The 26,057-nt window shown below is 39.7% G+C and overlaps 1 protein-coding gene across 5 annotated transcripts in view; it reads right to left on the bottom strand.

Annotated features, from left to right (window-relative positions):
- LOC128738371 (1-phosphatidylinositol 4,5-bisphosphate phosphodiesterase gamma-1) overlaps nucleotides 1-26,057 on the bottom strand; it is a 375,128-nt gene that overhangs the window by 34,628 nt on the left and 314,443 nt on the right. For 4 of the 5 annotated variants that reach the window (XM_053833430.1, XM_053833431.1, XM_053833433.1 and 1 more), the window contains exon 13: nucleotides 15,394-15,510. In XM_053833430.1, the coding sequence (XP_053689405.1) occupies nucleotides 15,394-15,510 (117 nt within the window). Of the gene's footprint in view, nucleotides 1-15,393; nucleotides 15,511-26,057 lie in introns of those variants that run through there. The other variant, XM_053833434.1, reaches the window with a different exon arrangement.

The following is a 26,057-nucleotide window of genomic DNA, read 5'->3' as shown; positions in this document are numbered from 1 at the left end:
CAAATCCTTCTACATTACTTTCCCTTACCGTCCCTTCATCAATTGTAGTATCATCGTTTAAAAAAAAAATATTAATATATGCCTGACCACATTTCAAGGTCATGACTAAAGTCACGAGTTTGGTCAATTTTCAAAGGAACGGAGCCTTTCTCCGAAGAACCGCGCTGAGAAACGCGGCCTAACACGCTTTCGGACGAACAGCGTCACACGCAGTACCTTGCAAGTCGTAAGGGCCTGCATAGTGTCGTCGTCCTGAAAGTAAAAACACGTTAGATTAAAAACTTCGCGGTCGGTGGTTTCTACAGTAGGCGGAGGAAGAGGCACAATTTGTGTCTAAAAATCAGAGGGGTTGTGTACAAGACACGACCGCATATATAAGTGACGCAGGACTACGTAAGTCTCTTTGTAGTGATAGTAGCATGTATTCATGCTTGTAATCATTCGATTCTTCATGTATACATGCTATATGCACCATATATACATGCTACATGCGTTGTATGTAACATTTATCAAAGTAGTAATATTGCATACGTTCAATTCTCAAAATATTGTGCATTTGAAAACAATTTAACAAAATCAAAAACACAAACTATTGCTTTCCTGCTACCTTACTGAAATTAAAGATTGTCTTTATTACCCATGATTCCCCACGTTGAAGGGATTTTACCAATTCAATCCTATTTTATCAACAGCACATCTTTTCACTACACTTCTAGTGAAACGGCATCGGCAAGCATGCGTATTCATACAGAGTCGTATTATAACCGAACACTACAGCTGTAGCACATTTTTCCAACACAGATATCAAGCTCTCCGAGGTTTAATCGTCTCACAGTAAAGAATTTGCGATCTGTTGGGACAGCGAACTTGTCATTTTTGCTGGCACACTTACCTAACACAGACATCAAATTGGACTAGGTTTAATCGCGTTCGTAAGAAACCTGTTGGCACGAGGGGGCTTTGGCACTCTTTCTGGCGTACTTCCCAAGCAAGGACATCAAAATGGTCTAGGTTTAACCGCGGTGTTAAGAAATCTTGTTGAAAGGAGGAAACTTTGTCACTTGTTTTGGTGTACTTCCCAAGCACAGATATCAAATTGGTATAGGTTTAGATCATCGCAAAGAATCTTCCAACCAATCACGAAGCGAGAATTCTGGTAAAACATAGGTTCATTATTTTCAATTTTTCAATAGTTCAACATCAAGGATTCATACTTTTCTCCATTTAGGTCAATTGTTAGAAGATTTACCGATCGATTGGTGTAAGAATATTGAAAATCGATCGGAAAACCGCTGAGCTATTAGCGTTCAAAACCTTTCATTTTTCGTGACGCTCGCATTTTTCGATTTTTTGGAATGACACCCTATCTCAAAACTTGCCGTAAGACGTAGTCCTACGTCAAAATAGACCAACTCATGTCGCTATGGTTAATAAGGGGGGTTGTGCAGACTTCTTTTGTCCAGCGCCTCTGTGGTTCAAAGGTACACGGGTACCAGTGAGCGACACGCCCTGGCAGATGTTGTGGGTTCAAATCCGGTTATAATCTCTGATTACAGCTTGGTTCGACCCATGCACCTTCCAGCATTGGACAAAAGATAGGAGTCACAACGACAACTTGTTAAGCATAGCTACCTATTACCCCCCCCCCTTCCTTTCCACCCTTCCCCTTCATTCGCGGAAAAAATCCTTCTTCATTACTTTCCCTTACCGTCCCTTCATCAATTGTAGAATCATCGTTTCAAAAAAAAAACAATATTTTGTTCAGTTTCAACACACCATATGCGTACGTGTAGGGGAGAGTAGTCAACAGTGAGACAACAGGAACAGTGAGACATCGGGAATAGCTTCGCCATAAAACATACAAGATCCATGATATTTTCCTGCAAAGTAAGGTTCGTGAATCTATATCACATAATACAGTTTGAGAAAAATTTATTAATTTTTTAGTATATTTTTCAACAAAAGTCGTTTTTTGGGGGGTCAAAGTAAATTTTTTTGCGATCATTTTCAGGTGATTTTTAACCTTCCGTTACTCGCGTCAACTTTTGTAACACGGATACTCGCGCGTTGTATTTTGTACAACACTTTTTATCTCGGAATATCTCGGAATCCTGGCTATTTAGAAAGTTACTGTCTTCAGCAAAGTTAATCAGTAGGTTAAGACCTATCGTTTTGGGGGATAAAATTTATAATAAGTTTGTCACCAGGTGCCGCCAAAACCCGCTGTAAATTGTACATCTTACAATTGCGACCATATACAAGTTACTGCATTCAGAAAGATCCTTTTATCGTTCCTAAATGATGTGGCATTCTATTGATTAATTTTTTTCTAGTAGTTATCATGTTTTCTTAGATATTTTTCACATAAATCATCTCATCACATGATACCATTTCTGCAGGTGGCAGAAAGTGGGGTATCTGTGGTTAGAAAGTAGGGCTGATGTGGTGTTTTGATTTACTTGGGCAGGATGGTCAGAAAGTTTTTTGCACAGTGATGATACATCGTGTGAAAATTGGATACTTCCGTTCATCAGCCTAGCATTTTTGGTCCACTAAAACATTTTCTGAAAACAGGATCATACAAATAAACAGATTCCGTAGATAAAACACATTCAGAAAACTAGCCCATACACTAGCGCGGTGAAGTCACGAAATTATGAACTTTTGCACACCTGCGGAATGACCATGAACTGCTAAATAACTTTGCTGTATATAGAAACCATTTTCTCTTTTGAAAAAATTAGAGAAAATTCTAGTACGGACCAAGTGCGGTACCCCTCACACGCCGCTTGCATCGTTTCTGCGATTTCGGTTCAAGCTCATCTATTTTGCTGAACAGTTTAAAGCATTAATGTATTAAATAATTATGTCATTTTGTTCATAATAAGTTTATTGAAGAATACATTTTGGTTTGACATCGATCTGTTACTTTAAAACAAAATGGCATCCAAAAATCTACAAGTGTTGTACAAAATACAACAGCGCGAGTAACGGAAGGTTAACGGCAAATCACATAACTAATCCAAATTAAATTTACTACATGGCATCTCATAGGAATAAGAGATAAAAATAAAAAATATAAGGCCATCGAATTGTTTGCTAACACCACTATTTCACTATTTCTTATAAAACATTCTTATTGGGAACAGTGAGACAAACAGATGTGGGTAATTTAAAAAAAAATTGTGTTGAATTGTAAATCAATCCATATGAATTGATTGTAAATGAGTTCTGAAATGTAAGTTGAAAGTCAGATAACCAGGATTGGATCTTTATATGAATATAAATGTAGATGTTGTAGTGAACAGAAATCAGTTTACGCACAGCCTTGCGCTCGTCTTTGACTGCTGCAGTGCCTTTCGGTCCGAAAGTGCATTCAGCAGAAAGTCCGTACAGCAGAGTATTGCTCCGCCGGTTGTGGTTCCACCACCTTCGGATGTGGCAGTGTCTTTCTGCCTGAAAGAGCCACTGCCTTCGCTGCCTGCTGCTGCTCCATGGTCCAGTCCAGTCCAGTTAGATGCTGCTCCTCCAAAGTTCGTCACAAGAATGAGCATTCATATGGATGACGTCCGTTTATATAGCATCGCTCGGCAGCTGACGCGCCGTTGCCATATTGGACTCTAATACGTTGCATTGACAGTGTTGTCAGAGCAGACCGAAGTGAATCGCTTTATTATTATTTTATGTTCATGATGTTTATTCATCATTGTTATTATTATTCTTATCTCCCACAGATGTGAGAAAAATCGGAATTTTCAATAATGCACAACAATAATGTATCCTTTATGCACAAAATAAACAGTACGACATCTAAACTATTCTTTGTAACCAAAAAATATGGTTTAAGTTTAATTCTAATACGTGTCTCAGTATTAAATACTCGTTGTCTCACTCTTCCCACCTACTGGGGAACAGTGAGCCAAAAAGACACCTTCACATTTGCATTTGTAACTATTTTAGCTTTCAACCAAAAGGGCTGAAACTTTTTTTCAGAAGGATATACCTTTCAAATGGATTGAAGACCTTTTTGGTAACTATCACCGAAAAAAATTTAAAATTTTTGGAAAAAAAGTGTCTCATTGTAGACGTCTCTCCCCTATGGTACGATTACCTAAAAGTTTTAACAAAAGAAGTAATTTACAATTATAAATGCAGGCCGAAATTGATTGAGAAAAACTTCATTTAATTCATTTGCAGCTCTTAAAAGACCCATTGTTTACGAATAACATCAAATTGCGATAAGCTTTACGACCTGCTAGCCGGATGTTCTTCCATTTTGGCATGGATGGTAACAGGCAGAGCACGCAAGTTATTGGCATCGATTCACTGTCTCCTGAAACCGAGCTCTGGAATAAAACGCCCATTGATAATGCGGTCCGCTAGTAAAGTTTGCCGTTGGCGTTTGATTTCGTTTACCATCGATGTCGGTGTTGCCAATTGCCATCAGTGTTGGACTTACCAATGGCCATAGATGTCGGTGTTTGTGTTTTTGTTCATTTTAATGCAGGTTGGATAAAATCTTCATAGACAACACCTCTACGGTGCCAGGATTAGCAAGGTGCCAACTTGAGCCACGTGGCTGGTGAAATTCAACCTGTAACCTGTTGTCAACACCCAAGTACTTCACACTACGTTTGGAGACAATCGCTTGTCCCCCAACGATAGTTTTGACCTCTAGGGTCGCCTTGCGGTTATTGATCATCACCGCTTCCGTCTTATGCTGTGCCAAACTCTGATTGACACCAGCCATCTAGCCCTCTATTATGCTTACGGCGCCTGATACCAGCATTTCCACCTCTTTTAGAAACTCGCCTACCACTGTTAGAACTGAGCTCATTGCTCTAGAATACCTTACCTACAGTTTCTCTAACTACATTGCCGAAAACCAGCATGGTTTTGTATCCAAACGGTCAACTTGCACCAACCTGATTTCCTATACATCTTTCATCGCTCGTTCAATGCAAAACCATCTTCAGGTCGACGCAACATATACCGATTTATCAGCGGCCTTCGACAAAATAAATCATCAAATCGCTATCTCGAAACTTCAGAGGCTTGGATTATGCGGCAATATCCTGAAATGGTTTGTATCAGAGCTTGAAAAGAGATCGCAAGTTGAATGTGACTGCCGTGAATGCGAACTTTCCGCATTCAAATTCCGCTTTTTGAACGATCATTTGACTGTTTTTTGAATCTGCCGCTTGCGCTGCTGCCGTCTTACAATTCATGCGGCATCTCAGCAAGAGCAGACAGTCGATCTCCCGTTTTGCTTTGCGCTTTGAGAATATAAACTGCAAACTGACTGGAAGCATACGGTGACGTATTTTTTTCATTTCTCTTTTTGTCTCCAAATCGGCTGCTCACAGTAATAGTTCGTCACCCGGACGTCGGTCCGACGCAAGAAAAAATTCGTAGTATTGAATCATACGATTGTCCGGTTGCTTTTCGTTACCGTGGTGACTGCCAGTCATTTGACTGTTTTGCAGTCATTCGCTGCTCCAAACGGTAAAGGCAACTTGATCGAAACGAAAATGTTAAAAAGCTTTAGAACGCGTTCGTTCTAATGTGTGCAGTCGGTGTTTGACTGAGCAAACTGCCACTTATGTTATGCATAGCGTTCATATTCCATCACTAAACGGACGATGTGAACTTGAATGCGCGTTGGTGTGACTGCGGTAGAAAAAAGGATCGGTCCAAGCCCTAGTTTGAATCATACCTTACCGGTCGAACTATGTCGGCCAAAATTGGAAATACTATCCCTTTGCCCTTTTCAGTCACATCTGGCGTACCTCAAGGCAGCCATTTAGGCCCATATATTTTTCTGGTGTACCTCAATGATATCCATTCTACTCTTAAATGCATGAAATTATCGTATGCCGACGATTGCAAACTCTTTTCCGTAATTAAGAATATGTCTGACTGGCAATTTTTGCAATTGCAGCTAAGTAGTTTTGCTGACTGGTGTAATACCAATAGGATTGACTGAAGTTTTTGGAGCGTCTTAGTAGAATACGAAACCTAAAAATAAAAAATAAGAAAACTTATCCGGTGCTCCGGTGGAGTTCGAAAACAGACACTGAGGAAGCCTGCATGTCGTAGGCGAAATACGTATCTGTCGTGAATAAAATACACATAGTAGAATTAAATTGGATAAGTTTTCTTATTTTTTATTTTTAGACCAATGGGATGCTATTAAATGCTTCCAAATGCACCTGCATCTCTTTTACACGCAAGAAATCAATTGTAACATTTGATTATAAAATATCTAACATTGTTCTAAAGCGGGAAACAGTTGTAAAAGACTTAGGAGTTTTGCTGGACTCCAAACTGACATTCAAGGATCAGATAGCTTTCATCTGTTCTAAAGCCTCGAGAAATCTTGACTTCTTATTCAGGGACACAAATCAATTTACTAGCATTAAATGTTTGAAAACTCTGTACTGTTCCTTAGTGCGCTCTGTATTAGAATATGCCTCGATTGTGTGGGCACCGTACTATCAGAACAGTATTCAACGGATTGAGGCAATCCAACGCAAATTTGTGCGTTTCACTTTACGGTTCCTACTGAAGCGACCCTCATTTCCCGCTGTAACGCTATATTTTCGCGTTTTCATCTAGCCGAGCCCGGATGAATCAACCCCGGTCGGCTAAGAACATAAATTCCGCATTCTATTCGATTGCCCGCGCCGGTCAGTGACTCGATCGAGCGACGGCGCCGGTAGGGCAAAATACTTCCATGAAAAGCAGCCCGTTTTGCACCATTCTAGGTTAATGAACGCGCAAGTTTCTTAACCTGCCGTAACGAACGTTTTGCCGACTAAGGCAAACAACGAAGCGCGGGACGGTTTGTTGACAAAAAACAAAGTTCCCGCGCGAGGGGCTAAAATGTATGCGCGAGAGAGAAGCTCAACGGACAGCGTGAGGTCTGCCGCTAGGCAGAATAGGACGGAACTACCTCGAGGAGGAGGAGTTTCCTTAGGGAAAATAGTCTTTAGCGAGTAAGTATTAACTTTGGGATTTTTGAATAAATGAATTCGGATTTGGCACGCTGACCCGTCTGGTCGGTAGTGCGATTAAAAAAAACGGTGTTTTAGAAAAACGGAAAGAAAAAGTAGTCCGGGAAAATCCGGCGATACATCGTGGTGACAGCGGTGGGATCCCGCTGCACCTTGGCGCGAGAAACAGAAAGGGTATAATAATAGAATAAAAAAAAACCACCAAGCTAAATAAACAAAATCAATTACGAAGAAGAAAATAAATCAAATAAACAATTAAATCAAAATAGACTTCTTGAAGTAGCTATAAGTATCAGCAGAAACCGAAAAAGAGAATTGGGTCTTGAAGTGATTATGAAAAAGTCTTTAAAACTAGGAGCAGACAAATAAAAATACTAAAAATGAAAATTACGAAAATGAACGAATATTACCAACAAAGACAAAGACGATTTAGATAACATGACCCATCGCGAGTTTATGTGAGGCAGTCCGCGGCAGCCACTTGTTAATAAAAGCGAAGTTGCTATAAAAAATTTAAAATATTCCTTTTTTTTCGTGAGTTGCGCGCCGACTGAGGATTTAGGAAGTGATTATAAAAATGTATGAATATTTTCCCCGACGGAGCCAGGAACCCGGAGGTAATGAACGCACGCCGCGCAAGGCGGTAGCCATCAAAGCCCATAGCAAGGCGGGCTTTTTATCCGAAAGAAGCTGTAGTAAGTGGTCGAAGGGCAAAACAACGAGTCAGGGAACGATTCGCAGGCGCAGAAGACAAAGACGAGGAATCAAACACACTAGATGAGATACCCATGGAATCAGCAGTAGACGTAGAGGCGACGGAAGTCAAGCGGTTCAATTCGACCTCAGCAAATAAGTCGAACACCGCGAGGAAAGGTCCAAATAAACAATACCCATGCACGAAGAGCGCGCACGGCTAGCGCGAGCAGCAGATAACCAAACAGCAAATAAATCAACAATCCATCATCACCACGCGGGCGCGTGGACAGCAGAAATTAAAATCATTTTTCGAGAATCCGTGACAGCCACAGTCTAAAGGCGAGTCAACGGCAAAAATCCAAACACAGAACGTAAAGTTAAAACCGCGACACTCCAAAGCACCATAGAGTCGGTTCGCGTGGAAAAATACAAGCAGAGCATTTTTCATGCTATAACACTTGCATGACGGGAAGCATAAACCCGCTCATGCCATCTTTCATACATACGAATGTGCGGAGAGGCGACATCCTGAGGTGACGACGACGTACGGTACACAAACCCGTCCAAATAAACAGTTGATAGAACCGAAATACCGTTAAACATTATTGGAGTAGGTTCTGGACACCAGCGACCAAGTTATTTTCGCTGATGCAACAAGAAAACGTATACCATATGACTGCACAGTGGAGCAGTAGGTCAGGGTTGCACAGCCAAGGCAACCTGACTCCCTGATGAGGACCCGAAGCAATTGACGAAGTACGACGAGGGGACCTAAGAGGCGAGGAAGCACGACGACCACAGCGAGGCAGAATTGTTTCGACTCCGCGATTTGCCCGACACCACTATACTACGGTACGAGCCTTTAATGAGAGAAACGTAACCAGCAACGATTCGACGAAGCGAAAGACGAGACGAGGGAGACACCAGAAACCATTCAATATGGTTTCGAAGCAGTGGCAAATATTACGATTATTCAGTTTTTCTATGACATTATTATGTTCTACTTTTAAAAAAAAAAAAAAAAAAAACTATTTTTTTTAGCAGTGGCAAATATTATAATACGCAAACGATTATTCAGTTTTTTCTATGACATTATTATATTCAATTTTTTTTTCTAATACCATTATAACATAATAACATTATGAGATAGGAACCCGGTACCATTAATAGATCAAATTGAGGAATGGGGCTAAATTGGCCATAAGAGGCTTTAACACTTATCAAAAGACAAGTCGAATATATATATATACGTAATTGAAAACCATAACAAACATACTGTTTCCACCTGACGTAGAGCTCCTCCACCGCGCAGAATTTAATCTTATCTGAATATGCCCAATTTTTACTTACCGAATTGCTGCGCCTCTCCTGCAGAGACGCACAGCAAGCTTCTGAGGGTGGGGAAGTGAAGCGACCCTCATTTCCCGCTGTAACGCTATATTTTCGCGTTTTCATCTAGCCGAGCCCGGATGAATCAACCCCGGTCGGCTAAGAACATAAATTCCGCATTCTATTCGATTGCCCGCGCCGGTCAGTGACTCGATCGAGCGACGGCGCCGGTAGGGAAAAATACTTCCATGAAAAGCAGCCCGTTTTGCACCATTCTAGGTTAATGAACGCGCAAGTTTCTTAACCTGCCGTAACGAACGTTTTGCCGACTAAGGCTGTGAACCATTTCGCGAAATTTTTAACTTTTTGGTTAAAATTTGACAGTTCGATGGTTATTTCTCCTTGAGTGGTTAAAATCAGTTCAGAATGTGAACCATTTCATATTTGACGGATTGATAGTTTTTTTTTGCTCAATGAGAGCATATAAGGTGAGGATGAAAATATTGTTTTTTCTGTCCGAGTTAAAATCGGAGGAATTTTTGATGTTCATTTGCTTTTCTTGATAGATAAAATTCATCTCATTTCAATCCGGGTTGTTTGAACAAATTTGTAATGCGATAAGCATCCATACCAATGTAAAACAAATCTATCGAAAAATCAGCGAAACTTGTCGAAGCTTTCTTCCTCACCTGTGCATATCTCATTGGCTCTCAGAACTTGGTTAAAACTAACCATGCTCCCGAGCAGGGTTATTTTTGGAAAACCATCGAACTGTCAAATTTTAACCAAAAAGTTAAAAATTTCGCGAAATGGTTCACAGCCTAAGGCAAACAACGAAGCGCGGGACGGTTTGTTGACAAAAAACAAAGTTCCCGCGCGAGGGGCTAAAATGTATGCGCGAGAGAGAAGCTCAACGGACAGCGTGAGGTCTGCCGCTAGGCAGAATAGGACGGAACTACCTCGAGGAGGAGGAGTTTCCTTAGGGAAAATAGTCTTTAGCGAGTAAGTATTAACTTTGGGATTTTTGAATAAATGAATTCGGATTTGGCACGCTGACCCGTCTGGTTGGTAGTGCGATTAAAAAAAACGGTGTTTTAGAAAAACGGAAAGAAAAAGTAGTCCGGGAAAATCCGGCGATACACTACCTTGGAATGATCCATTAAACCTCCCGAATTACCAAAATCGATGCAATCTGATCGGGCTTGATACGTTGGCACTTCGGCGTGATGTTACCAAAGCTACCTTTATCTCCGACATCTTAACGTCGTTTGTTGATTGTTCCGATATTCTACAACTCCTAAACATAAACATTCACCGTAGAAATCTTCAATCCCATGCCTTTTTTACCTTCCCATCTCACGTACTAATTATGGTAGTAATGAGCCTCTCAATAGCATGTTTTGCCTTTTTACTATATAGATATAAAGGTATAGAAATCACTTGGAAAACCGGAAATGGAAAGAAGGTCCTGCGGGCCGAATGTCATATACCATTCGACTCAGTTTCGAAAACTGAGCATTTTCTGTGTGTGTGTGTGTGTGTGTGTGTGTGTGTGTGTGTATGTATGTGTGTGTGTGTGTGGGATTTTCTTCACTTGCTGTTACTCACAATTGTACAAGAAAAGCAAAAAGCGAAGATAAGCAATTTATTTAAGCATGTAGGTATAGTGGTGTATAGAATCAAAAATACTAGTGAGTTGATTTTTCCAAATAAATTTGTACACATTTTAAACAAATTCTGCGCATCAATAGATGCTCTTTTCAATCAATAGATACTAGAGCTTAGAAATGTTATACGAGAAATAGGAAGTAAACGTTGCACGGTAGGAAATTTGTTAGATTTGTTTTCGTTAGTGACATTTTAAAGGACCGATGTCTTATGCCATGTATCATGTTTTAATAAATAAATCAAAAATGACAAGCACTGGAAATCATATCGATCGAATTTCCCATTCTCAAGCATATTTATGGCGCAGCTTTGGCACTATTTTTCGACCTCATCTTGTTTTCCTAACCCTCTAACATTGTAAAAACGATGCGATCAAGCTAATGACTATCTTTTCATGAAAGTACATTCAAAAGAAGCTTAAGTTTTGATTTTCATGCAAAAATAATTATCTGAAGGAGCGCTAGCTAAGAGATAGTTCCATTTCTCGTTTTCATATCTAATGCTCTATTCAGTAATTTTTTTCTAATTCAGATATATTGCAAAATTGAAGCCAAGCAAACCAATAGTAAAATTTTGAGATCAATCATTTTGTTGTAGATATCCTTTTTCTTCAAAAGCGAAATATAATAATAATTTTTCTGAACTCTTGTTTTTCAAAGATGCTAACTTTTGAATGCATGGTATTAATATCAAAATATCAAAAAATCTGCTATGAACAAATATTTCATATTGTCAATTCAAAACAAGTTTCGTATGTGGCTCTGAAACCCGAAAGTTAAGGCCGTCTGTAGACCCGTTAGAGGGTTAATTTCTAATTTTCTATACATATTCATTCAAGTCTGTAAAAATTATCTTTTGTGTTATCATTATTTTTCTATAAATCACGTAAATATTATAAAACTAAATAAGGTGTTCATCAAGTAACATAAATGACGCTTACATGTATTTACGCACCCAAGGAAAGAAAATAGGTCTACACAATACGTTGTGAATTTTACTGGCAAATAAGGATTTTGAGGAATACGGAACGGATATTTAAAAATATAGTCAACATCTACAATCATACATCTACAATTAAGTTCCTGAGAAATTAAATAATGATTATTGTGGCAGTAGAAAGGCTAGGTCACGCCGCTAGGTGGATTAATTCGGGTTTTTAATAAATGTTATAATGTTTTTGATTTTAATGTATCTCGAACCGTTCTAAAAACTCGTTTTCGTTGGGCTCTAAAACAAATGCAGTTTGTCCTTTATAATATCAATAGTAACGTGTTAGTCCTAAGCCCCTATTTTTTGTATACATCTAGTTCTTGTAAGTTATTTGTTAAGAAAACTATGTGCTCCTTGTTTTAAGTTAAAAAATATATCATTTGGTGTAAATCTGTTGGTACTAAAAGATAGGAGGTTTTGTGCCTACTGGAGAGGACGATATCGTTGGCGAAGCCTGTGATCTCGATTCCAGCGGGCAACTCGAGCCTCAACACCCCCTCGTACATGACATTCCATAGCGTAGGTGTACACTCAGTGTGTACACTCGTAACCAAGCAGTGCGTGCAGCGTTGTTTCACATGCATGGGTTTTGGCTTAGATTATTAAAGGAAGTAGATACGCCACTGTTCGCATATTCAATCTTCGGTAAAGTGGCTCCTGACGATAACAGGGTGTACCAACCTGTCATAGTATTCGTAGAGCATTTTCATAAGCACACGATTGGTTATATCATCTGTCACTAACACTTGTGTAAAATGAGAAGGCGATACAAAGCCTATGATAGTCCAGTTCACCCTACCGCCAGTAGATAGTGCTGATGGAATACTTTTCTCAGATGTATGAGGAAATCAAAGACTGGTGTATGTAGTTCCTTTAATAATCTAAGGTTTCGGCCATCGGGCGGGTAAGTGCAAAACCCCCGATCGGTCTAAGCTATGTAGGCCATCCGGCGGGGAAGGTCATTATGCAGCTGGGTGCACCAAACCGCACAGATGTCTGCTCTGCACAGCAGAGTCGGGTAATAAGCACGCAATAGGCGGACCATTGTGTCCGGCCTACAGACGAGCTTTAACCCTAATGTGGGCGACGGGGTACCCGTGTACCCATTTTGATATTCAAATATTAATAAAGTCATGTAGAAAATGTGCATCACTACGAAACTTTCTGACATCTTCTGACAACAACTAAGCGTAAATTTTGAGAGATTTGGTTAACAGATAGAATAACCATGGGTCAAATACAATTTATACCCCGTAGAAGGGCGACGGGGTACCCGTGTACCCATGTTTTTACATAGCTTAAACGAAACAATAGAATCAAACAATGTTCAGCAAAGTTGTAAGTTTGGACAAGAACTAAAAAATAGTGCGCATGAACTTTCGGATATAGTCTCCGTTGTGCCGGAAACAAGTTCCGAATGTCCCAGGGAACTGGCCAATCTCCGATTCCAACAAAAAGTAGTCATGTTACATATCAGAGTTTTCAGAATTTAATGAGCATGTTAATGGACTATAAATCAATTCAATGAAGTGATAATGTCCATCCAATGGTCATAGTACAGGTTCCGGAAGCATTTCTGATTATGACAAAATATTGCTATAACTCTACCGTAGAGCATGAAGGGCAACCCAGAGTCTGCAGAGAGAGAGAGAGAGAGAGAGAGAGAGAGAGAGAGAGAATGAGAGCGAAAGAGAGAGAATTCAATCATCTATAACTATTTCTTGGATCCCGGACTAGGTAGTTACGTTTTTTCATAATCAACCAACCTTAAATGTCACTTTCCTTGTAACTTCTAGAAGCCGTTTCTGGGAAACGGAAGGACGGTTCACAAATCCATACATGCCACTTTTTAGCTTTTGCAAAAATGTATTACTTTGCTGAACATTGCTTGGTTCTATCTAATTGTAGCATAATAATAAGCCTGGGTACACGGGTACCCCGTCGCTCTTTTACGTAGGGATAAATCGTCACCCACACAAGGGTAAAAGCGTTAATGGCGCAGGTTATACGGATCCACCGCGACACAGCGCAGCAGTTGCTCTGGCAAACGGCAGCCGAGACGAGGTGCGATATTGCCATTATCGCCATTATTATCCCTACCGGGTCTCGGGGCAACGTAAATTGGGTAACAGACAAAGATCGGATGGCAGCAATTGCATGAGCAGATACCCCATCCAAGAGGGGTTCGTGATTGCTGTGCTCGATGGCGTCTTTATATGCAGCTCCTACGCTCCATATAGGTGGTCACCAGAGCATAGTAGCAAATTCATTGCCATCGATTCCGCAGTGAGCGGGTACCCGAAGTAATGAGACTTTGTTTTGGCGGGAGTGCTCCCTCATTGCTGTGCTGCACGAAAACGCGAATGTGTCGGGAAACTCAAAATCGTCATTTGGAATGGTTTTAAGGTCAAAAGATCGCAGCTTTTATATAACATACGCTCACGCTCAGCTTCAAACAAACAAATTACGTAGTTGTTTACAAATTTCTTATCGAATTTGGTGATAGGCTTTACATATATATACCATTTTACACTTCAGGTAATAAACTAAACTTTTTTTCGCCATTTATCACAACTTTGCACTGTTGAAAATACAGATGAAATGACAAAAACTGATAGATAATCTCACACACATATCAGATAGACTTGTCCAAAACAAAAAGTAACGATCCAACATTAATCATCATTGGAAAAATTATTGTATTCTGATAGGTGGTTTGATCCCACATACACTCAAGTACTTTTTTGCACGGTTTGATTTTTCGATTATTAAGGTGAAGGTCGTCAGAGTCCAGCTGCTTTTTTACTGATTTCTGTACTTGTTGCCATTATCGCTTTGTTTATGTGATGGGACTTTTCCAGGAGAACAGAGTTGCTAGTAACATGTAATAATCTGCTATGAACAATTATTATTATTATTTATTTCTTAGATTAATTATTATTTATAAGACCTTATCGGTCTTATGAAACGTAGAATCGCGTATCTATTTTTGTTGTTGAACTAGATCCGACTGTAATTCTATCACATAAAATGTTGTTTATGGTGAATTTTATTATCAGTGATTGTTATAAGTATATTATCGACACTCTACGACCCTTACTTTAATAGCGAAAATAATTGGGCAATTTCATGCTTAAATGTTTACATTGGCATCACTTCATATAAACGTCCGTTTCCTTGGTAACGTACAGCAACGACGGTCGAGGATTCGGAATTGCAATCAAATCGAAAAAGTAGTAGAACTTATAGAATGCATTGTTTGGTGCTTCGAGTTGCAAGATCTTATTACATCTAGCAGGTTAATTGATTTATATTTTTATATTTTTGTGATGGTTTCTCGAGTCAATGGGAGCATGTTGGTACACTGAAGAAGGGAAGGAAAAGGTGATATTCGGTGCCATACTGACTGCCATAAATGTACTCTGACGACCTTGTCGTTAAGAACAGGGCAACTTAGGGACCATTCATTTATTTCTCAATACATTTGGGAGAGTCCCGACATTCGTCACCTATTTTGTAAATGGTCCCTCAGTAATCGAAAAAAACAGAGCGTGTAAAAAAGACTTGAGTGCAGTACACTTTTGACGAGCCAGTCAAAAATAGCAAACAGCACACACACACTACAGAAAGCTGAAGATGAATATGATACGTATACATTTATAACAGAGTGTCCGCTACTTAGACCTTAACTTACCCCTTGGTTTGAGCTACAGCGAATAACAATATGTACAAGAAGCGTTGCCAATTCTAGCTCCTCACTGTACTTGTTTCTTAATGGCACACTTCGATATCCGGTACGTAACGCGTTTATCTAAGGAGAATAAAAGAGAGAAAAAGATATGTATGTAGATTAGTATAGCTTAGTTTAGACTGTTTGCACATATCGATGGTTGCTCTCAGTGATTAATCAAAACCAGTAAAATTGCACAATGAATCAATTAAATGGGGTTGGATCGAACGTTCTCAGTGTGTACAACTCATGGACTAGACTACAAAGGATAAATTGTTAAGGGTAAACGGGGTAACAACGCCCGCCGGGGTAAAGCCGCCCACCATGGTTTTACATGGCCTTGCTCAAATTGGTGTTAAATGTTGATGACAGTCATATTACTGAATGCGTACGCAATATTTTACAATACCTTGTACAGTAATATCGTATAAACTATCTGAGAAATAAATAAAAACAGATTTTTCGTTATAATCGTCTCGTTTTTACCTTTGTTATACTATAACAAAGGTTTAGGAATTGGTCGAAAAACACGAAATTGATCCGAGGCCCGGAGGGCCAAGTCACATATACCAATCGATAGGGTTCGACAATTTGAGCAATGTCTGTGTGTGTGTGTGTGTGTGTGTGTGTGTGTGTGTGTGTGTGTGTGTGTGTGTGTGTGTGTGTGTGTGTGTATGTATGTAATGATTTTTTCTATCGCCTGTTTCTCAGAGATGGCTGAACCGAATGGTTCGCTATTACTTTTGTTTGAAAGGTGTTATTGTCTAGTATATCACTATTGAGTTGTTTCGTGATACGACGTTTCGTTTAAAAGTTATAAGCAAAAATGTGAAAAATACGTGACATGGGTTTCTTCGGAACTACATGACCGATTTCAACGATCTTAGTATCAAATGAAAGCTCTTATTAAAGCTAAATTGTTCAGGAATTTTTAATTGAAAACAAACAAGTAGTTTAAAAGTTATGCTTCAAAAACCTGTTTTGACAAGGTAATAATTATCGCCTGTTTCTTAGAGATGGCCAAACCGATTTATGCGCTATTAGTCTCATTTGAAAGATAATATATCCTAATAGATCACTATTGAATGGTTTTTTGATTGGACGCTTAATTTGAAAGTTATGAGCAACCGTATACACCACACCAAAATTAACAATAATTTATAATGATTTTAACCAAGATAATTTACCTAATTTCAATTATTTTAATATCAAACGAGAGGTTTTGACACTACGAATATATATGCAAAATTGCATAAGAATTGATTTTACCGATTAAAAGATATTACCCCTCGAACACTCGCGCCAACTTTTGTAACACAGTTACTCGCGCGCACAATAGCCCCAAACCAAAGAAAACGTGTGCACTAGAGTTTTGACTGGGAAAACTTGGCTTTAGGTTTATCGAACCTTTGGAAGAGTTTCTTGAAATTGAAAGCTCTATCGTCTGGTGGAATTGAAATTTTGATTAATCCCCCTAAAAGTGAAATAAAAAAAATATTTTTCTTCAGTGTCAATATAACACATTGATGTATTCTGCAAAGTTATAGAGCATATTATTACAAGAAATTTTGCTAAAGACAGTAACCTTCTATCTCTGCAGCGAAGATAGAAATATCTTATTTATTGTATATGAATTTGTGAAATCAGTTTTTCTATTTTTGCTCTTTTTGTAATTGTTATATGACTTTTTCATGTTCTACAAAATTGTACAAATAGTAAAAATACACAACTTTGCTGAAAATACTATACCTCTATGTTTGCTTGTTTAGGATCTGTGGAACTTTGATTATAAAAAATACCCTAATTTTGACTCCGCATTACTCGACTACCACCAGATGGATACATTTTAAACATTTTACATTTGCTGATAGTTTTGCTGCATAAATTTTCCCAACAATTTAAATTATTAATGCATTGAATAATTATGATATTTTGCTCACAATAAGTTTGTTGAAGAATATACGTTAGTTAAACAACGATTTGTAACTTTATAACAATATGGCGTTGAAAAACCTACACGTGTTGTATAAAATTCAACAGCGTGAGTTAATAAAAATTGATGAAAATTTTCAAGAAAACTCTATTGATGTGAGTCAAATAGAATGGCATTACAGGAAACTATGCATAGTTCAAAAACCTATAAACTAGACAACGTATATGCTAAAGGATAAGATTTCCACTTACAATTTACTTTTATTTGCACTTACTCATATTAATAACAACTTACTTATCCTTACTCGGCAATTTCATGAACAAAGGATCTGTCAAAATTTAAAAGTGTTCTTATTTTGTTCAAATTTTGTAAACTTATTCAATTTTCAAAAATTTTATGTAAATCAACGCAATACGCAACGATATGATTTATGTTCCGAAGACGTGTCGATTTCTATCTCAAATAGCAAGTAAGACCGTATAACAAAGGTTCCTTTCACCACTAGGTGGATTAAATCGGGTTTTTTATAACTTTGTTCCCACAGAACTTAGGGTTTATTTTATTCAAAACTACTGCTAATATTTGCCATTTTGGGTTAGGTTGTGTTAGAAGCAACATCCACCGCAACAAAAATTTACAGATCCATTCCATACGTCCCAAAGCTCACTAACCAAATAACAAAAATCCTTACGAAAGATCACCCTACACTAGTAATAGCTAGCAGGCAATACAGACAGAGCAGACAATAAAACACTTCCACAGCAACGTGAAGGATCCGGTAGACAAATTAGACAAAACCAATGTCGTTTACAAAATCCCCTGCAACAACTGTGATAGTTGCTACATTGGGATGACGAAAAACAAGCTAAAAACTAGAATTTCTGGCCATCAGTCGAATGTAAACAAATTGGAAGCTACACTAATGAGTCACACATAATAAATCGTTTATCGGTTCGGAAAGATAGTCATTCTGGCTACAACTGCGTTGTTGAATCGGTTTAGTACGTGTTTTCGAAACCTTTCGTTGTTAGTTGTTATCACTGTCGATACGTCTGCCTATTTTAAATCGCGATAGATTATTAGTCTGTTGTGTTGTGCGGTATAAATTGAGTTTTGCTAAAAATTCACTTCAATTAACCATCCTCGATAAGTGCTGTGGTGATCCATCTATTGGCCTTTGTTCTTATAAGCCCGATCTCGGGCAGCCGCAACTGCCGGCTTTGTCCCAACAATGACTGCTGTACAGTGCGATGTGTGCTCACACCGGATAACTGCTGAGGCTGATCGTGTATACTGTTCCGGAGAATGCCAACAAATTTATCATTCGAAATGTAGTGATTTGTCTGCTCCTGCCGTTACCGCTTTGAAAACAAGTGTAGCGCTGAAATACTTTTGCTTTGAGTGCAGAAAAAGACAGACTAGCCTGAACGACATCCTGCTGAAATGCACTGATTTGTTTATGAAAGTTGACAAATTGGAAGCTTCTGCGAAGGCCAGTGAATCGAAATTTAATCTGGTTCTGAAAGAGCAGTTCGATGCTTTCGAAGATCGTCTGCATTCAATTGTGCAAAAGTGCATCGATGATGTAAAAAATAGTGCTTCGGTAATGTCCTATGCTGATGTAGTTGGAAAGATTTGTGATCCAACAGTTCGAAACGCATCAAGAGTTCCTGACCAACAAGCTAAAACTGCATCCGCTGGATCTAGTGCCCCTGAGTCCTTAGCGGGATCATTGCGGTCCGGAAGAAAACGTGTCATCGTCTCTCCGAAACCACCAGCAAACAAACCTAATACTACTACTACTACCACCACCATCAGCCTTGAATCAAGTAAGCCAAAACAACTAAAGTTGTTTGAGCAGACTGTTATTTTTAAACCAAAGCAAACCCAATCGGTTGAAGTCACTAAACAAGACGTGCGTAGTAAATTTAATCCAGTTTCCTACGCGGTTAAGGATGTGCGCTATCGTGATAATGGTGATGTTGTTGTTCGATGTGATTCCAATGAACTTGCAAACGAAATGGTGCGTGTGGCTCGAGAGTCACTCTCTGATAGATACGAGATCGACACCCGGAAACCTCTTAAACCGCGAGTCAAAATTGTTGGCATTATCGAGGAACCTAACAATATATCCGACCAGCTGAAAAAACAAAATCGTCTGCCTGAGTCGGCTGAGATGAAGTTGCTGAGAATAAACGAAGTGAATAACGTTTCTGGTAAAACATTCACTGCCTTTTTTGAATGCAATGCAGTGGCTTTCGATTCATTAATGAAGTCACGGTATGTCTATATTGGATGGGAACGATGCCTGATCTACGAAGTCATCGACGCAATGCGCTGTTTCAAGTGCTCGCAATTCGGCCATAAATCATCTTCCTGTCAGAACACTTTCTGCTGCCCCAAGTGTTCCGGAGAGCATAACGTCCGCGATTGTCCGTCACAGACTGAAGTTTGCAGCAATTGCAAAGAACATAACCGTCTCTGCAAGCAGAATGAAGAACCGCTCGACGTTGCCCATGCTGCCTGGAGTCACAACTGCCCGCTTCATAAAAAACGGCTAAAATTAGCAAAGCAGCGCATCGACTATTCCTGCTAGCAACTAGTGCATACCCAGCTGACACCGCAACCAGGACGCATTGCCTACAGCTGCAAGGAAGTCCCTGAGCCACCCGACCTAGCCGCGCATCCTGGTAGTTCCTGTCAACATAATCGCCCGGATCCTCGTAATTGTTCCTGCCAACAAAGTCGTCCTGGCTCTTTGGTCGTGGCTGGTGACGGGTACTTCCGTAATCCTTTCTCAGGCAAGTATGCGAGTTCCAGCATCGTCCATCTGCCTGATTCCTTCTTACGTTACAGCTGCAGTGAACCTGTTATCAGTAAAGTTCCCATTGCTTACGACTCCCTTTCTGATTGCTGCTTTCATGGACAACCAGGACGCACTGCTCACGATACTAAGGGAGTCCCTGAGCCACCCGACCAAGTCGAGTATCCTGATAGTTGCTGCCTTCATATTCGTCGAGCTCTATTCAGTTCCAGCCAACAGAGTCGTCCTGGTCCTTCGGTCGTGGTTGGTGACGGGATCTCCCGACAGCCACTCTCAGGCAAGTACAGTGCCGTTGTGAACGTTGCCTCGCCTGATCTATTGATCGCTTCCAGCCAATCTCAACCTCTACCAACTTCTGGACAGTCATCACCTCAATATCATATGAGTGGCATTGATGTTGGCATCATAAGATCCCCCGAGTTCCTGCCAGTAGCTGATAGTCGTGTTCCTTTTCCCGCTTCCAGCTCGGGATCTCCACGTGACACGAGTACAATTTCGGATTTTGCTACACACACCAAAGACTCTATGCCAGTTCCGGTGAGTACTCTCAGCATCTACTACCAAAACACAAGAGGGCTCCGTACGAAAGTCGACAAATTTTATCTGGCTGTATTGGATGCGGACTACGATGTAATCGTTCTTACTGAGACTTGGTTAAATGAGGAATTTCTTTCACCGCAACTGTTTGGCCATTGTTATACTGTACACCGTAGGGATCGTGATGTAGATAGTACCGGGAAAAAGAGAGGCGGAGGCGTCCTTATTGCAGTGTCGAACCGTCTGGGTTCGAAAAAAATTCCAACTTTACCTGGCAATGACGACATTGAACAGCTATGGGTTCGCATTTTCACTACCGATAGGAATGTATTCATTGGTGCAGCATATGTTTCCCCTGATTGTGCAGTAGATTTCAGTTACCTTGCACGGCACATTGAATGTGTTGATGCTGTTGTCAATTCACTGGACACTCATGACGCCCATCTTCTGTATGGTGATTATAACCAGCCAGGTCTCGTCTGGAAAAAAGGCACTGAAAATTGGTTATTCCCAGATCCATCGACATCTCTATTTAGCGGTCCCAGCTCAGTTCTTATCGACGGTATGTCATTATTAGACATGAAGCAGATGAATTCGGTCTTGAACAACCGAAATCGTATACTCGATTTAGTTTTTGTAAATGAGTATGTCGTCCGTGAATGCGCTGTACTCCAGGCTGTTGAACCGCTTGTAGACCTTGATTCCTACCACCCAGCTATAACAACCACCGTGAATTGTTCCATGCCTGCCTCATTTTCCGAACCTGAGGAGGAATTTCAGTTCGACTTCCGAAGATCTAATTTTGTTGCGTTGAACCGTTCCTTAATGATGGTTGATTGGGCCCCATTGTACAATGCCAACAATGTCAATGAAGCGGTTGACTATCTGTTACACACGTTAAATGAAATGTTCAGTTTTCACGTGCCAGTCGCTCGTCCACAACAGAAACCTCCATGGGCTAATCGGAGATTACGAGAATTAAAAAGAGGACGTGCTAAAGCGCTTCGGCACTACTCTAACCATCGCAACCCGTATACGAGACGAGAATTCGTGTTAGCCAGTAACTGCTACAGAACCTACAATCAATTGCTTTACACTTTACATGTACAGCGTACTCAACGAAGCCTGAAGCGGAATCCCAAACGGTTCTGGTCGTTTATGAATGGAAAACGGAAAGAGCGAGGCCTCCCATCGGTAATGTCACATGGGGCAGACACTGCGAGCTCTGTCAATGAAATCTGTTGCTTATTTGCAAATCATTTCTCTAGTGTCTTTAAGACTGAAAAAGTTGCTACACGAATAATCGACAAAGCTCTTCAAAATGTTCCAGAGGAAATACTTGAGATGCGGGATATTCGCTTCTCCGAAACAGATATTGCAGCAGCAATCAAGAAGCTTAAACCGTCATTGCAACCGGGACCGGATGGTATACCTCCAATCATCTTCAAGAACTGTGCAGAATCTCTATGTACACCCTTAACCGTAATATGCAACCTGTCGTTGAGTCAGTCAACATTTCCAGATGCCTGGAAGGAATCGTTTCTATTTCCTGTTTTCAAAAAAGGCGATCGCACGGCTATAGAAAACTATCGCGGAATTACTTCTTTATGCGCAGGATCTAAGCTACTGGAGACTCTTGTAAATAAGCTTTTATTTCATGAAGCTAAGCGTCACATTTCCTGTGACCAGCACGGATTTTTTCCAGGACGATCGACTACTACAAATCTCACAGAGTTTACATCACACTGCATTCAAAATATGGAAAACGGTACTCAAATAGATACTGTTTACACAGACCTGAAGGCGGCCTTTGACCGAGTGGACCATGATTTGCTGTTGGCCAAAGTAAAGCACATGGGTGCGGTGTCTAACTTTGTAGACTGGCTAAGATCATATCTAGTTAACCGGCGTCTTTCTGTGAGGCTAGGAAACGCACAGTCAAGTTCATTTTGTAATCGATCTGGCGTCCCACAAGGGAGCAATCTGGGACCTTTGCTCTTTTCACTATTCTTCAATGATGTATGCGCAGTGTTACCTAGAGGATGCTGACTTTTGTATGCAGACGATTTGAAACTCTTCCTCAGTGTTAAGTCCATTGAAGATTGTCGCGAGCTCCAGCGGGTTGTCAATATCTTCGTCGACTGGTGCAAAACAAACGAGGTCATCATCAGTGTGCGTAAATGCTCGGTCATCTCTTTCAGCCGCAAAAAGAGTCCGATTATATGGAACTACAACATCGATGGCGAGTCATTGGATAGAGTCTCCGTTATAAAAGACCTCGGTGTATACCTTGATGAAAAGCTCTCGTTCCGTGAGCACTACTCTTACATAATTGCAAAATCCAACAGAAATTTGGGATTTATATTTCGAGTCACCAACGAATTTCGGGATCCATATTGCCTGCGCGCTCTTTACTACTCTCTCGTGCGCTCCGTAATTGAATATGCAGCTGTGGTTTGGAGCCCTTACACAGGTATCTGGTCGTCAAGATTGGAAGCCGTTCAGCACAAATTTATTCGACACGCGCTTAAATATCTCCCATGGAGAAACACATTTAATCTGCCTCCGTACCAAGACCGCTGTCGTTTGTTGAATATGGACACATTGGAGAGAAGACGAAAAATTGAAAGGGTCGTATTCATTGGGAAGGTATTAGTCGGCGAATTGGATTGTCCCGCAATTTTGGCTAAAATCAACGTCAGTGCCATTCCACGCCCTCTTCGGATTAGAGAGTTTCTTCGACCGGACTTCAGACGCACCGAGTATAGCCAGAATGAGCCCATTCGTGTTATGTGTTGTTTGTTTAATAGCGTATACAATTTCTTCGATTTCTCTGTTTCGTGTAGTAATTTTAAGCAACAACTACTACTCTCTAGTGCTTTTAGATAAGTTATAAAGTAAGTGTTTTTATTCATGTAGACAACAACGTCAGATGAATCTTAAGCGAATAAATAAATAAATACCAGTTCCGAAATCAGGTCACTAGGAGAAAAGACAGCCCTACTAGAACATTGCATCACACACAACCACAGATTCAATCTAAGCCAAACGTCCATAGTAGATCACAGCTACCGATCACACACAGTACCATTTCTAGAAATGTGTCACATCACGAATACACCAAACACCGTAAACAAGCGTGTAGATGTAGAAGGTCTGAACACCACCTACGCAGCAATCTTGCATACACTAAAGAATAAACACAGTAATAGATTGGTAAGGCCCAACAGCTAAACTGAAATATTTCAAACAATAGAAACCTTTTGTAAAGAAGCGTTTAGTGCTCCGCAGTACAGTTCAAAGCAAGAAAAATTATTTGAATTTTTAAATATTCCAAGTAAGAGAAACAGGGCAATATCTAAAATACAGTGCACTTTTAAATAAATATTTCCCTCCGGTTCCAGCTCCAGTACCAACTACTACCCTCCATGACCGTAATATGTACAAACCAAAAAACAGAACAAAAGACTAAATGATATGTAAGCAAAGTGAAATTTATGTAAGCAACTTAAAAATAACATTAAAAATGTATTTTACCACACTACCCCTTGAAAAAGACACCAACAAAGTGTCGAAACGTTGGGAAAACATCAAACTTCAGTCTTGATAAATTTCTCCGAAGACTGCCCTGCCGAATATTAACAGTTTATTCAAAACGTTAAAACTTTTAGTAGATCCAACTCATATCGCACCTCTGATCCTGTCTTCATCCGACAGTACCTAAATTAGGTAACTGTTCATGCAGTTTTGTTGAAATAAATAGTGAAATGTGTAAATCATTTGGGGGTAAAACCGCCCACAACGAACGGCGCAAGACCGTCGTTCATAATGCTAGTGCGATAAGGAGATTTTTAAAATAATTGCATAGTTTGGACCAAAGAATCTCAGATTTACATAAAATAATGTAAATGTGCTTAACTTGTAGCTGGTAGACTGTTTGAAAAAATCTAATTCCCCAATTTGCCCTGCGGGCGCTATGGACATTTCTTTGTTTTCTCGGATATAGCTTTTTCAATAATTCCTCCCTCTTGGAACAAATATCATGGAATAAACATTTTTTTAATGAAAATATGGCAAATTTTCGTAGCAATGCAAAAATAATATGTATCTGGTTTATCAATCAGAACAATTTGAAATGTCAAAAAATGACTTACCGGATCAATTACAGGAACTTTAATACCCATATTGTTATATTTTATCATAGATCCTCTCTAGTCCTTAAAGATTGACTCCAGGATACCTAACTCGATCCATCTTGTTGTCTAAGGAAACTACACGGTATCAATTTCAAGACTGTTGGTACCAATATTACTGATATTCTTCCAATACGAGTGGTTGCCGGACACTCTTTCGAAATTGCGAATCTCGAGGAACCATGTATTGTTGGATGTCAAACTGATTTAATTTGTTTAAATTAGATAAATTCACGAATCCAATGCCACCAGTTTCGTTCAAATCGGTTGAATATTGTTAAAGTTATACGCTATGGCGGTTTTACCCCGTTAGTGGGCGTGTTTCACCCCGCATGGAAAAAATACTCTTTTTTTGGACGTGTTTTCAAATCGCAATAAAAAATAGAAAATCATTACAGATATTTATGTTTTTATTTTTTACATGTAGGTAACAGATCAATTGTTCATTTAAAGCAGATAAATTAGAAATTGAGCTACAACTTATTTTTACACAGGTGGTTTTGCTTAAGTGGGCGGTCTTGCCCCGCTTACCCTTACGCCGGCCACGTCGTTGCAACCACGGACGCTCGCTCGTTGGCCTATCTTTAGGTGGGCCACGTTTAAATCGGGCTCACATTAGTTGGGCTATAGTCCATCCAAAACGAAGTCAAACGTCATTTCTGATAATGTATTTTTTTCTTCCGAAAGGCTCTTAAAGAACTATTTCAAATGTAGATCATAATTTATACTGTCATCCGGGGATACTTACAACACTTTTGCGTATCGCAATTTCGATAGTTCTAATGCATTTGTTTGTTTATATAGGGAAACTGGTGGTAAAAAGCCCAGGCGGGGTAAAATGCGCCGCTGTTATATTACTACTAACTACGAAATACTAACTTTTAAACAGTAATTAAGGTGCCAATCGCTTCTACTTTACGTTACAAACTTGTGTTGATCGTAGAAGTTTTCTATATTACATAAATCCTATAAAAAAACGGAAAATAAAATTTCAGGGTTATTTATTACCATTTTCACAACTTTTTTTGTAAGACATTACTCCACCAATAAACAATATTACGTACCTATGAACTGCTCTTCTTATAAACAATGGTCTTGGTATTTAGCAGCCAACAAATTGTTTTTTATTTCGGCTTTTCCA

The sequence above is a fragment of the Sabethes cyaneus genome, chromosome 2 (assembly GCF_943734655.1).
Source record: "Sabethes cyaneus chromosome 2, idSabCyanKW18_F2, whole genome shotgun sequence".
Lineage (NCBI taxonomy): Eukaryota > Metazoa > Arthropoda > Insecta > Diptera > Culicidae > Sabethes > Sabethes cyaneus.
The sequence above is the reverse complement of the archived record's forward strand: the minus strand, read 5'-3'. Positions and strand labels throughout refer to the sequence as shown.